Here is a 12859-nt window from a genome sequence, read left to right as displayed (position 1 = left end):
GCTACTTGCTGACTTCATGGAGTGCCCCCAAGTCCTTGTATTATCCAAAAGAGTAAATAACTGTTTCACATTTATCCATTCAAGTCCTTTCATGGTTTTGTAGACCTCTATCATATCCCCCCTCAGCCATCTCTTCTCAAAGCTGAACAGCCCTAACCTCTTTAGCCTTTCTCCTTTAGAAATATACATTTAGGTCCATAAGTCTTATAGGGCTTTTGTAGACCCTGCTCTATTTTGGTAGCCCTTTCCGGGACTGCCATTACCCTGTCTCTATCCTCCTGGGGGTACAGCCTCACAACACTAGACACAACACTCAGGTGAGGTCTCACTAATGACCTGCACAGTGGCATTATCGCCTCCTTTTTTTTTTTTTTCCTTTCCCTGCTGGTTATGCCTCTCTGTACGCAGCCTAGCATCATCCCTAGCTCTGTCTGCCCTCTTGTGGCACTGTTTCACTATCTTGAGATCATCATACACGATCACCACACGATGTCTTTCCTGGCAGATGGACGCCAGTATCTCATCCCCCAGTTTACTACTCCCAAATGCATGACTCGACTTTTTGCATTAAAATTTAGTTGCCAAGCCCTCAGCTGGTGCTTGAGCTTTCTTAAATGGCTTCTCGTTCTGTGTCCTCCCTCATGGTTGTCCACTCTGTTGTATATTTTAGTATTAACTCCAAAAAGACAAACGTTTCCTACTAGCCCCTCTGTAATATGTCCCATAAAGACACTGACTAGAAGCAGTCCTTGAGGCACTCCACTGAGCACCAATCTCCATTTGCCACCAATGCGCTATTGTCTAGCCCTCAACCGGTTTCGGATCCTGTCCTCTACCTTAGGTCCCAGCCCTAGACTGCCCAGTTTATTTATGAACCTCCTATGTGAGGGAATATCAAACGCTTTGCTAAAATCCAAGTGTATGGCAACCAGCACATGCTCCTGATCTAAATCTTTGGCCACCCAGTCAGAGAAATAGATCATGACCTACTTCTGATAAAACAATGCAGCCTTAGATCCTGCAACCCACTAGATTCAAGATACTTCGCTACCCTTCCCTTCTCTCCGAAGAGGAGCTGGTACATCAGAGTTCTGGGGAGGTATCCGGCTGCCCAGAGGCTAGAAATGTCCCAGTATTACATTACAAATAATGAACCAAACCTCATTTTTTGAGAGGCATATCTAGCAGTAGTTGCTATACAAATCTTTATTTTTTTTTTCTCTCCAGGAGCCAGGTGCAGACGTAGAACAGTATGACTAGATAACCCAACAAACAGGTCCACATATCCCTCCACTACTGAGAACCGTCCCCTTATCTTTCTCTCCCAATGATCAGAGACCTTTCTCCCATCCAATTCCCTCCTCTCCCACCCCCCACCCCCGCTTGTGGCTTGTAACCCCCCTTCTCCCCCCTGTTTCAAGCAGTAGGATCCTAATAGCCCTCACCATCTTTTCTGACTTTGCCAATATGCCTGGCTTGGCCCTTGCGGCCTGCACATTCACACATGGCTAGATCGGCCGGTGAACCATGAAACTGCAAAGGGCGGATCTGACAGCATCTGCTAGGATTGTGGTGAAGTATGGGGAGTGTGGGGCTGAGTTTCTGCTACTCATCTTGGGAGTGGGTAAAAATGTTGGGGAGACTGGGAGAAAGAAACGAGTGAGAGGCTATTGAGAGGGGGAAGAGAGGTGGGGATAAGAGGAGAGATGGGGAAAACAAAAGTAGATGAAGACACAGGATATGCTAAGGGGGAATATAGTGAAGGAAGATGGGGCAATTGAGACAAAGAGGTAGAAAGAAAAAAGATGGAGGGGTGGGAAAGATTTGGCGTGTGGAAAGGAGGAGCAGGGGATGAAACAAAGGGGGAAAGCTGAGAGAAACAGTAAGAGAGAATTATCCAAACCTTATTTGAACCCAGCTACATTAACCGCACTAACCACATCCTCTGGCAACAAAATTAGAGCTTAATTGTGCATTGAGTGAAAAAGAATTTTCTCCGGTTAGTTTTAAATGTGCTACTTGTTAACTTCATGGAGTGCCCCCTAGTCCTTCTATTATCCGAAAGTGTAAATAACCAATTCACATCTACTCGTTCAAGACCTCTCATGATTTTAAACACCTCTATCATATCCCCCCTCAGCCGTCTCTTCTCCAAGCTGAAAAGTCCTAACCTCTTTAGTCTTTCCTCATAGGGGAGCTGTTCCATTCCCCTTATCATTTTGGTTGCCCTTCTCTGTACTTTCTCCATCGCAATTATATCTTTTTTGAGATGTGGCGACCAGAATTGTACACAGTATTCAAGGTGCGGTCTCATCATGGAGTGATACAGAGGCATTATGACATTTTACGTTTTATTCACCATTCCCTTCCTAATAATTCCTAACATTTGTTTGCTTTTTTGACTGCCGCAGCTCACTGAACCGACGATTTCAATGTATTATCCACTATGACGCCTAGATCTCTTTCCTGGGTGGTAGCTCCTAAGATAGAACCTAACATCGTGTAACTACAGCAAGGATTATTTTTCCCTATATGTGTAATGGAAGTGTGAGAGATGGGGGAAAGGTTATGCAAATGCCACTTATTGGTGAATCTGAGCTAACTACAAAAAAGGTGGGAGAAAAAATTGAGGACATAGGAGGAAAAGGGTTCTGTGAGGGAGAGAGAGATCGAAAAGGAAGAAATGGAGTGAAATCCCACACTCAAATTAATTAATCAAAAGGGCAACAGAGTGTGGATACAATAAAGGTCCTAACAAAACTCTAGTAGTGTACAGTACTTTACTCAAAGAACAAACTCCTCTTGACAGTCTTTAAAAATGTCCCCCGACACAGACCCCTTGAGACTTGATGCAAGATAAGCATTTGAAATCTCTGCCATTGTCCCTCCCGACGCAGCCGTTGGACGAAACACGGGGTCCGTGTCGGGGGACATTTTTAAAGACTATCAGTTGAGAGTATTTATACAAGAGGAGTTGTTCTTTGAATAAAGTACTGTAAACTACCAGGAAGAGAAAGATAACAGGAATGAGTAAGACAAGTTAAAAAAAAAAAAAAAAGTTTCACAAGGAAAAATACTGTTGAAAAGATATAAAAATGAACAGGCAAAGAAGAGAAGAGAAAAAAGAGCTAGAATTCAAAAAAGCCAATAACAGAAAAGACAGAAAAAAATGCTGGTGTGTTCTGACATTTTAAATCTGCTACTGGAAAATCTGATCGACTGTTACATAGAAACTCTAGTGTAGTATATTACTGAACTATGTAACCGTAAAATATTGGCACACCATGGATAACTTAGAAACCAAACCAACCTATTTCGTGCCGAAATGTAAACCGTTGTGACTGTATATTACTAAACGACGGTATAGAAAAAATTTTAAATAAATAATAGCTACTGCTGTGCAAATCACTTGTGGAAAAATTCCCTGTCTATATGTGATACATATATGTACACCTCACATGCTCATATCTGGGTGTGTATATGTGTATGTGTGTATCTCTATATTTATGTATATATATATAGAGAGAGAGAGACAGATGTACATACATGTACATAGAAGGTTCATGTTTATATGGAAGACACGGATACATGTTTATATTTTACTTTTGTTGGCCCCAAATAGTAACCATTGTTTCCTTTCTGTCCCCAGCTCTCAGGCCTAACAAGCTCTTTACCTGACACAGTCTTATCTCACCTGTTCAGTCAGGTAGGCGTTTGTTCCGACAGGTAATTCACGTTCACCCTTTTGGTCAGTAACTGGGTAGCAGCACATTCCCTGTTCAGTCAGATTTTGCTCTGTGTGACTGTACACGTATGTTTGGGTTGGTTTTTTTTTCCCATTCTCCCACAGATATTCCTTCTCACAATTTCCTTCTGTGTCTGACTGTCCCACATTTACTCTTTCTCACTGGCTCACACACACACACACAATCGTTTCCTGATTCTTTATTTCTTTTAATGTAGGAAGAGCTGATGAGTAATACCGAGTTGGTCCAGAGCTACCGGCAGCAGATCGGGAGTGTTGTGAATCAGTTCAATCTGCAGCTGTTCTGGAACATGTACAACAGGTAATTCATCCCCACCACACCCCACAGTGTACAACAGTAATTCATCCCCACCACACCCCACAGTGTACAACAGGTAATTCATCCCCACCACACCCCACAGTGTACAACAGGTAATTCATCCCCACCACACCCCACAGTGTACAATAGGTAATTCATCCCCACCACACCCCACAGTGTACAACAGTAATTCATCCCCACCACACCCCACAGGGTACAACAGGTAATTCATCCCCACCACACCCCACAGTGTACAATAGGTAATTCATCCCCACCACACCCCACAGTGTACAACAGTAATTCATCCCCACCACACCCCACAGTGTACAACAGGTAATTCATCCCCACCACACCCCACAGTGTACAACAGGTAATTCTGTGTCTGTCACCTCCAGGTGGGCATAATGGTTACACCATGCTCCCTACCAGTCCTCTCCCTTTCAGGCTGAGACCAATGTACCAGAGTCTCACGTCTCTTCGTAGCTGCGGCTCCTCTCTGGTTACAGGAAACCGAGGTTCCCTCTGATGCTTAATGCTGTGTACTGCTGCTCTCCACAAGGGTTGAGACCTTTTAAGCTTCAGTTCCTCCATGTTAGGATTCCTTGCAAGATCCAGGAATTCAGCAGCACACCTCCCCCGTGCAGCTACACCATGAACTATATAATCCCAACCGTTTTGGAGGACATTTTGCTTAGGTATGTTGGTGCTGCAGACCTGCATCAGGGGGCCGGCCGCTGCTGCTGCTGCGGTCAGGGCTCACAGCTGGTTCTGCAGATTTCACAGCCTTCCTGTTAGGCTTGATAACTAGCTTGCTGCCTTCTCTTGCCGGTCCACTGGTGATGCCGATCCTGCTACTGGCCTTGTGGCATAACAACGAGTATTCAAGGTCTTATTTTGGAGAGAAGATGATTTCAGGAAGTGTTGTTGAATGCCGCTAGTCTGTTTTGAGTCTCTTGATAGGATTAAGCATTTTTATAATCCTGGCACCTGTGGCGTGGCGAGGGGGGGGTGATCCAGAGCCGCTGGGCTGTAGGTGGGCACCTGAGACCTCTTTGTCTATTCTTTTTTTTTCAGCTGCATGCAGGTAGAAGGCGAGAAGAGGGTATTTGAAAATGTTGGCTGTTTCTGTGACCTTAAGCACATCTACAAGGAAGATGAGTGGGGATAGTGGCAAGAAGGGGGGGCACAGGGCTGGCTACATCAATTTATTGCCCCCCCGGGTGCCAGAGACCTTTGCAATGCCACTGCCTGGCACAGGCTCTCTGAGGGCTGATCTGAGGGGAGGGGAGGAATATTTCAGTGGCAGCTGAGAGTTGCTCAAGTAACTTTGGTCTTTTCAACAGTTATTAAAAAAAAAAGTGTAATTAATCACTACTGTTAAACATTTACTGTATAAAACACTACAGGGTGCACGCAGCGATTATACAGACACAAGAGAGAGTCCCTGCTCTGTGGAGCATACAGTCAGGTTGACAGGGACCACTTTAGTGCATCAGGGATTTTTGCCCTCCAAAGTCTGAAGGGGAGAATAGTTGGAGGGGGAGGTTGTGGGTCCGTGAAGGAGGTGCAGGTAGGACCATCTGCTTCTGCCAGTTGAGGTGACTTGCGTGCAGACGTGGCTCCTGTAGATAGCAAGAGTGTAGTTGGGACGTTTGCCCAGCGTTTTTCTCTCACATTCTTCTTCACCTTTTCATAGATTGCGATGTCGCAGTGGACCCTGAAATGCCTGGAAGCGAGCAAGGACCTGTAATCATTTCCTGCAGAAACTGTTGCTTTAGGACTTTATAACTGTTGAATTGATTTTATAATTTAGTGTTAGTGACTAGGACACAGAGATGGGGCTTTTACCCTGGCTGTCATTCAGTGTTGCTTTGCTGTTGCTGGCTAAAAAGGCCCTTCCAGCCTTCTCCACACTTGCCTACTTTAGAGAGACCTTCTGGAGGCTTCACTGTTGTCCTGTCTGAGGGTTGGAGATGGCTCAGCTTCATGCAGAACTGGCCAGAATTAAAGATGTCTGCCTTCATATCCAGAATTCACCAAGTCTGTCCCAAAAAAAAACCAAGGAGTTCAGTTGGGATAAGGTCAGTGATGGATTTGGGCAGATGCTGGCCCTAGGCACACTCCGAGCTGGTCCCATGCCCCACCCACCCCAGCCCATGAACCTCTCCTCTACTGTAGTGATGTGATCCTCAGATTGCAGGGGATGTGGAGACTTAAGCCTGCACTCACAGGCCCCACCTCCTGCTCGGAAGCCTGGGAGGGGCCCCTAGAGCAAAGGCCTAGTCCCCACATTCACAGCAATTTTATTTTTATTTATTTATTTATCTATCAAGTTTTATATACCGTCATTTGGTAATGCCATCACAACGGTTTACATATTTAAACAAGGGATATGAAAGTTTACAAATAACAATAAGGGAGAAATAAATAAGTAGAACAGAGAATATCATCAGGGTACAAATAAGGTCAATGTACAGTCGGATGAAGGTATAGCAAGTAAGGTGAAGAGGAGTGAGGAAATAAAAAGTATGGGAAAGGTTATGTTCTCAGCTGGAAATGGTTCAGAGTTAAGTTGAACTTGGTAACTGAGAATGTTTTCATATCATTTGAGAGTTCCGTTGATGAGATGATGTTGTGAGAGTTAGGATTTCATTATAAGCTTTGAAAAACAGCCAAGTTTTCAGATCTCTTTGAATGTTTTCAAATTGGATTGCATTCTAAGATCCATGGGGATTGAGTTCCATAATTTTGGGCAAGCGATGGAGAAGGCTCTTTGACGGGTTGTTGATAGTTGAGCTGTTCGAACAGGGGGAATTTTCAGAAAGCCTTTGTTGTTTGAACAAAGGTTTCGTTGAGTCATGTGAGGAATGAGATTAATGATTGACCAGTTAAAATCATCTTTATATATTAATTTATGTGTAATGTTCAGGGTTTTGTATTCAATACGGTATTTGATTGGTAACCAGTGTAAGGAAAAAAGGATGGGTGTAATGTGTTCACGTTTTTTAACGCCTATTAGAATTCTTGCTGCTGCATTTTGTAGGATTTGGAGCGGTCTGATGCTCGAAGCTGGAAGTCCAAGTAATAGGGAGTTGCAATAGTCGATGTTGGAGAAAATAAGTAGTTGAAGTACAGATCTGAAATCTTAATGGTTAGAAAAGGTTTTAGGTGTCTGAGGATTAATATTTTATAATATTCATCTTTAATTTTGGTTGTGATGTGGTTTTTTAAAGATAGTTCATCGTCAATGATCTCTCCTAGGTTGCGTGTATGTGATACTGGGAAGATGGGTTTATTATGGTTCTCGAGCAAGAAGGGAGGTGGAGATGATGGGCTGGGTTTCCAATCCATGATAATTAAATCAGTTTTTTCAATGTTAATTATGAGTTTTAAGCGAGTTAGCAGATGTTTGATTGTAGATAGATATGTGGCAGTTTTCTTGTAAGTATCATCCAGCGAATTTTGAATTGAAATTAAAATTTGTATGTCATCGGCATAGAGGAAGTGGGTCAGGCCTAGCTCTTTTAGGAGATGGCAAATTTGCAGAAAGTGCGGAACCTTGAGGTACTCCAGTGTGAAGGTTAATTTTATTTGATAAGGTGTTATTGATTGAAACTTGGTAGTTTCTATTAGAAAGGTATGAAGAAAAACATTGCAAGGTTATATTATATAATCCAATTTCGGAGAGATGGTCAATGAGTATGTTATGGTTCACTGTGTCAAAAGCTGCAGATAGGTCTAACATTATGAGTAGGTATTTTTGCCCATTGTCAAACCCTATTAGTACAGTGTCATTCAATGAGAGTAGTAAAGATTCGGTACTGAGGTTTTTTCTGAAGCCGAATTGAGTTGGAAAGAGGATATTGTTTTTTTCTAAATGGTCAGTGAGTTGAGTATGAACAACTTTTTGTTATGAACTCTGCCCGCGGGTTTCCTCCTGGATGTTCGTTCCCGTGTCTCGTCTTCTACGCTCCTGAGCCTTCTGGTCCTGTGGGCCGGACTCCCTCGGACAACGTCTTTCCCGAGTTGGAGTGGCCTGCAGGTGGACAGGTGTCCTGCGCTCTCGAGCCATCATGTCCTGGATCTTTCCTGCGCTATCCCATCTCCTCGTGGTCCATGACCAGCCTGCAAGGGCTGTGTAGGGCGCGCAGTGGGACAGGGTGGTCCGCGACTCAGTCCCGCGGGTGGCCTGAGTAGGGCGCCCTGAGAGACAGTGCCAATGACCGCCTTCCCTGCTTCTCGTCTCGTCTGGATTCCAAGTTCCTCATTATGACTGCACCTCAGCGTCATATCTCTGATGTCGTTGCATCGACCCTGGTCCGGGATGCCGTAGCATCGACCACTGATCCGTGATGTCTTCGCATCAGCCCTGGTGTCAAGTCTTCGTCTGCGATGCTGTTGCATCGATCCTGGTGTCACGTCTTCATAGTCCTGGTGTCATGTCTTCAACCCAAGTCTTTGTGCCATGTGATGCCATTGCATCAACCCAAGTCTTCGTGCCATGTGATGCCGTTGCATCAATCTTCATAGTCTTGTCTTCGTGTCAAGGTCCGTCTGCCCTCAACCTCAGGCCAGGCCTGCTGCTCCATGCTGCTCGCAGGAGGTCTGGCCTGTCTCAAAACCTCCTATCCCTTGGGATATTAACTTAGTGTTGGAATTGCTTATGCTTCTGCCTTTTGAGCTCTTGGAGACTGCCTCTATGAAGTTTCTAACATGGAAAGTTCTATTTCTGGTTGCAGTAACCTCAGAGAGACGAATCGGTGAACTCTAGTTCATTATTCTCTTTATTTGCAATTTTACCATGACAGTCACCTTAAGTACACATCTGTCTTTCTTACCAAAGATTGTTTCAGCCTTTCACCTGAACCAAGTGATTACATTACCTACATTTTTTCCAAGACCTTACGAAAATGCCAGGGAAAGATTATTTCACACATTGGATTGTAAAATAGCCTTGGCATATTACAAGAAAAGAACCCAAACAAATAACCGGGCTTCCCACCTTTTTGTTTCTTTCATTCCAAATAAGCCAGGGGTACCAGTAGTGAAAGAACATTAGCTAACTGGGTAATTCCCATCCAGAATTAACGCACATCAGCTTGGAGCCGCGGCAGCTTCAATTGCACATCTTCATAATGTGCCTTCGTTGGACATTTGCAAAACAAGTATATGGTCCTCTCTCCATACCTTCACATCTCATTATTATCCAGACCAGCAAGTGGCTTCAGATACCTCTGTGGGATCAGTGGTGTTGCATCTTGCCACTGGATCTGTGGGCTGTGCAGACAGAACTTAAGAACTAACCACATCAAATGGCTGTGTCATTCCTCCAAATACTGAATCAGAGGTTTGTACATGACAACAACCCTAAGCTGGGGACTCCCAGACAGCATGACTAATTCAGCCTGCTTATCCAGGGGAAAAAACACGTGTTTGCTTACCATAAATGGTGTTTTCCATAAATAGCAGGATGAATTAGCCTTGTGATCCCACCTTCCTCCCTAGACAGCCTTTCTTTGCTGTACTTAGCTGACTGTCATCAACTGAGGAGATGGGGTAATGGCAGGGAACAGCCCTGCAGCCACACAGAGCAAAGCTCTGTATTTTTTGAGAGCAGCTCCACCCCCAAGCTGCCCAGAGGATGTCCCAGAGAGCATAGCTAATAGCAAACTTGCTTATCTTCTTTTTTTGACTGACGGCACACTGAGCTGAAGATTTCAATTTCCTGTCCACAAGGACTATAAGGTCCTTTTTCCTGGTTGGTGACTCCTAATACAGAACCCAGGATTGTGTGCCTGTGGTTTGGATTATTTTTCCCTATGCGTATCACTGTGCACTTGTCCACATTAAATTTCATCTGCCAGTCAGACGCCTAACCCTCCCAGGCTTACAGGGACTTTCTGCAGTTCTTCACAATCCGCTGCTGTTTAACAATTTTCAGTAATTTTGTCATATGCAAAATTGATCATCTCGCTCATTGTTGCCTTTTTCAGATCATTTATAATTATGTGGAATAGCACAGGTCCAAGGACGGATCCCTTTGGTATTCTGGGTGTACATGTACACCTTCTCACCAAAACGTAGATGATACACATGTGGCAAAAGACTGGATAGTCTCCAACTCGCTGCTGGACTTCTATCTGCTTTTTAATTTTTGCTAAACTTTTAAAGTTTTATTTTTTTTTCAAAATCATTTTTAATGAATAAAGAGTTTTTAAAGTTTTTAAATCTGTTTAAGGAGAGGGCATGTTTAATTCTAAAGGTTTTTAAATTTGATTAGGGCAGGGGTGGCCAACTCCAGTCCTTAAGAGCCATAAACAGGCCTGGTTTTCACGATATTTTGGTTTGGTTAGTAACCGCCGTAACAAGCCAGCTACTCCCCGCTTTGTGAGTGCGAATCCTTTTTTCCACATTTCCTCTTGCTGTTGTAGCTTAGAGCGATGTTGGAGTCACCATGTGTATGTTTATTGAATAAGGGTATTGTCTCCAGGCAGTAGCCGTCATTCTGGTGAGCCACCCACTCTTTGACGGCCTCTTGATTTTATGGATCCACAGTGTTTATCCCACGCCCCTTTGAAGTCCTTCACAGTTCTGGTCTTCACCACTTATACAGTGCGCTTGGCTGAGTGCACTGTATTGTATCGGCCCCCTGGATTGGGGTTTTCAAATGTGATTAAGTATCTTTTAATGGGAATATTTTTTTTTAAGCATCTCTTACGTTTGTCAGTGACCAGCAATAAGACTAACATTAGTTATAAAAATCAGGTTTAATTGCACGTTATTCTAAATCACACTTTTATTTTGAATATTTTCCTCCTAATGGGGTCATAATTTATTTAAAAGCATTTTTATGCCAAATTATTCTAGATTCTAAGCAGCTCACAATGAATCCATTCATAATATACAAATAAAAACAGACTTGCGTATAATCACAATATCAGTACCTCCATATTACAATCTTCCCTGACCTATGTTTTAACACCTCTCTAAACAGAAACGCCTTTACATGCTTCTTAAGTTTTAAGTCACATTTCCTTCTGCAACATCTCAGGGAGTCAATTCCACAAAGTAGGGCCCGCCGCAGCCAACAGCCTTTTTCAAGACTCTGTTAACCTGGCAGTGTAAGGAGCAGAAATATCCAACAGGCACCAGCTCATTTGAGAACACTTGATGGTCAGTAGACTTTTAACAAAGAACTAATGATATGGCTTGATTTAATGCCTTATATAAGAAAAATAAAATGCGTGGAATAGGGTGATCAATGTACACCAAAAATCATCAAGAAGAATTGTAAAGTATATGATGGTTATTTTATTCCAGAGCTTTCAGTAGGCAAATTTAGAAATAGTTCATATAACAGTACGTCCCTGACACAGACCCATGTTTCGCCCAAGGGCTCAAAACTTCAACAAAACGTTCTTAAATTTTTAACAAAAACTCTTATACTGCACCCTCTATTCAACAGGTAACCAGTGTAATGTATAAAGAACAGGAGAGAGCTGATAAAAACATGTTGTCCCGTTTGGAGTTTTGAACTATTTGTAATGCATTTACGGGTAGATTTTATAATTTTGCACGAGCGCGTACTTTTGTTCGCGCACCAGGCGCGAACAAAAGTACGCTGGATTTTATAAGATACGCGCGTAGCCGCGTATATCTTATAAAAGCCGGGGTCGGCACACGCAAGGGGGTGCACATTTGTGCAACCTGTGCGCGCCGAGCCCAGCGCGCGCTGCCTGTTCCCTCCGAGACCGCTCCGATTTCGGAGCGGCCTCGGAGGGAACTTTCCTTCGCCCCCCCCCCCCCCCCGGCGCTCCATCACCCGACCCAGGGGGCTGGTCCGGAGGCCTCGACCACGCCCCCGGCCTGGCGCCACGACCCCGGTCCGCCCCCGAAACGCTGCATCACGCCCCCGAAACGCCGCGTCATTTACGAAATGCCCCCGACACGCCCCTTTTTTCGAAGCCCCGGGACTTACGCGCATCCCGGGGCTTTGCGTGCGCCGGCGGCCTATGCAAAATAGACGCGCCGGCGCGCAAGGGCCCTGCGCGCGTAAATCCAGCTGGATTTACGCGCGCAGGGCATTTAAAATCCTGCCCTTAGTGTGGATTCAGGAAGGCCACGATAGAATTATAGTAATCCAAGCCAGATATAGTCAATTTCCAAATAAGGCTTGAGCTTCCGTAGTATCCATAACTTGAAAAATGACCTCTGTACAGCTATCTTTACTCAACCCTTAAAGGAAAGCTCGGAATCAAAGCTCGCACCTACCCGTACATACTCATGTATAAGTCGATATCATGTATAAGTCAATGGGCGATTTTGAGGCCAAAATCCATTGACCCATGTATAAGTCAAGGTTTAATATGAGTGATCTGTCAGGAAGATAATTTAAGAAAAGCCATGACCGTATTAAAAAAAAAAAAAAGTCACTGGACCACTAATTATAGGATAGGTCAGCGACACGATCAGAGTTAGCCACAAAAGTTAAGCCAGTAACTGCTAACAATGGAGTTAGCCACTTGACTTATGCGGCTAACTCCATTCCGTTTCAGCGGTTGGCGCATATATACGTGCATACCTCAGGAATGTTATACGCAGAAAAATCGATAATATGCGTGTATAAGTGGATCCAGATTTCTTTGGGGTTATTTTCTGGCATAAATTTCTCGACTTATACATGAGTATATACTTTATATATATATATATATATATATATATATATATATATATATATATATATATATATATATATATAGCCAATCCAAACATGCAAGCTTCTAATATTTGGTAAA

General features: G+C 43.7%; 1 protein-coding gene across 4 annotated transcripts in view; it reads left to right on the top strand.

Annotated features, from left to right (window-relative positions):
• The window catches only part of NDRG4 (NDRG family member 4), a 106403-nt gene that overhangs the window by 48580 nt on the left and 44964 nt on the right, over positions 1–12859 (top strand). For all 4 annotated transcript variants that reach the window (XM_029609247.1, XM_029609245.1, XM_029609246.1 and 1 more), the window contains exons 7-8: positions 3650–3706; positions 3964–4067. In XM_029609247.1, the coding sequence (XP_029465107.1) occupies positions 3650–3706; positions 3964–4067 (161 nt within the window). The remainder of the gene's footprint in view (positions 1–3649; positions 3707–3963; positions 4068–12859) is intronic.

The sequence above is a fragment of the Rhinatrema bivittatum genome, chromosome 7 (assembly GCF_901001135.1).
Source record: "Rhinatrema bivittatum chromosome 7, aRhiBiv1.1, whole genome shotgun sequence".
Classification (NCBI taxonomy): domain Eukaryota; kingdom Metazoa; phylum Chordata; class Amphibia; order Gymnophiona; family Rhinatrematidae; genus Rhinatrema; species Rhinatrema bivittatum.
This window is presented reverse-complemented; position numbering and strand designations above follow the sequence as displayed.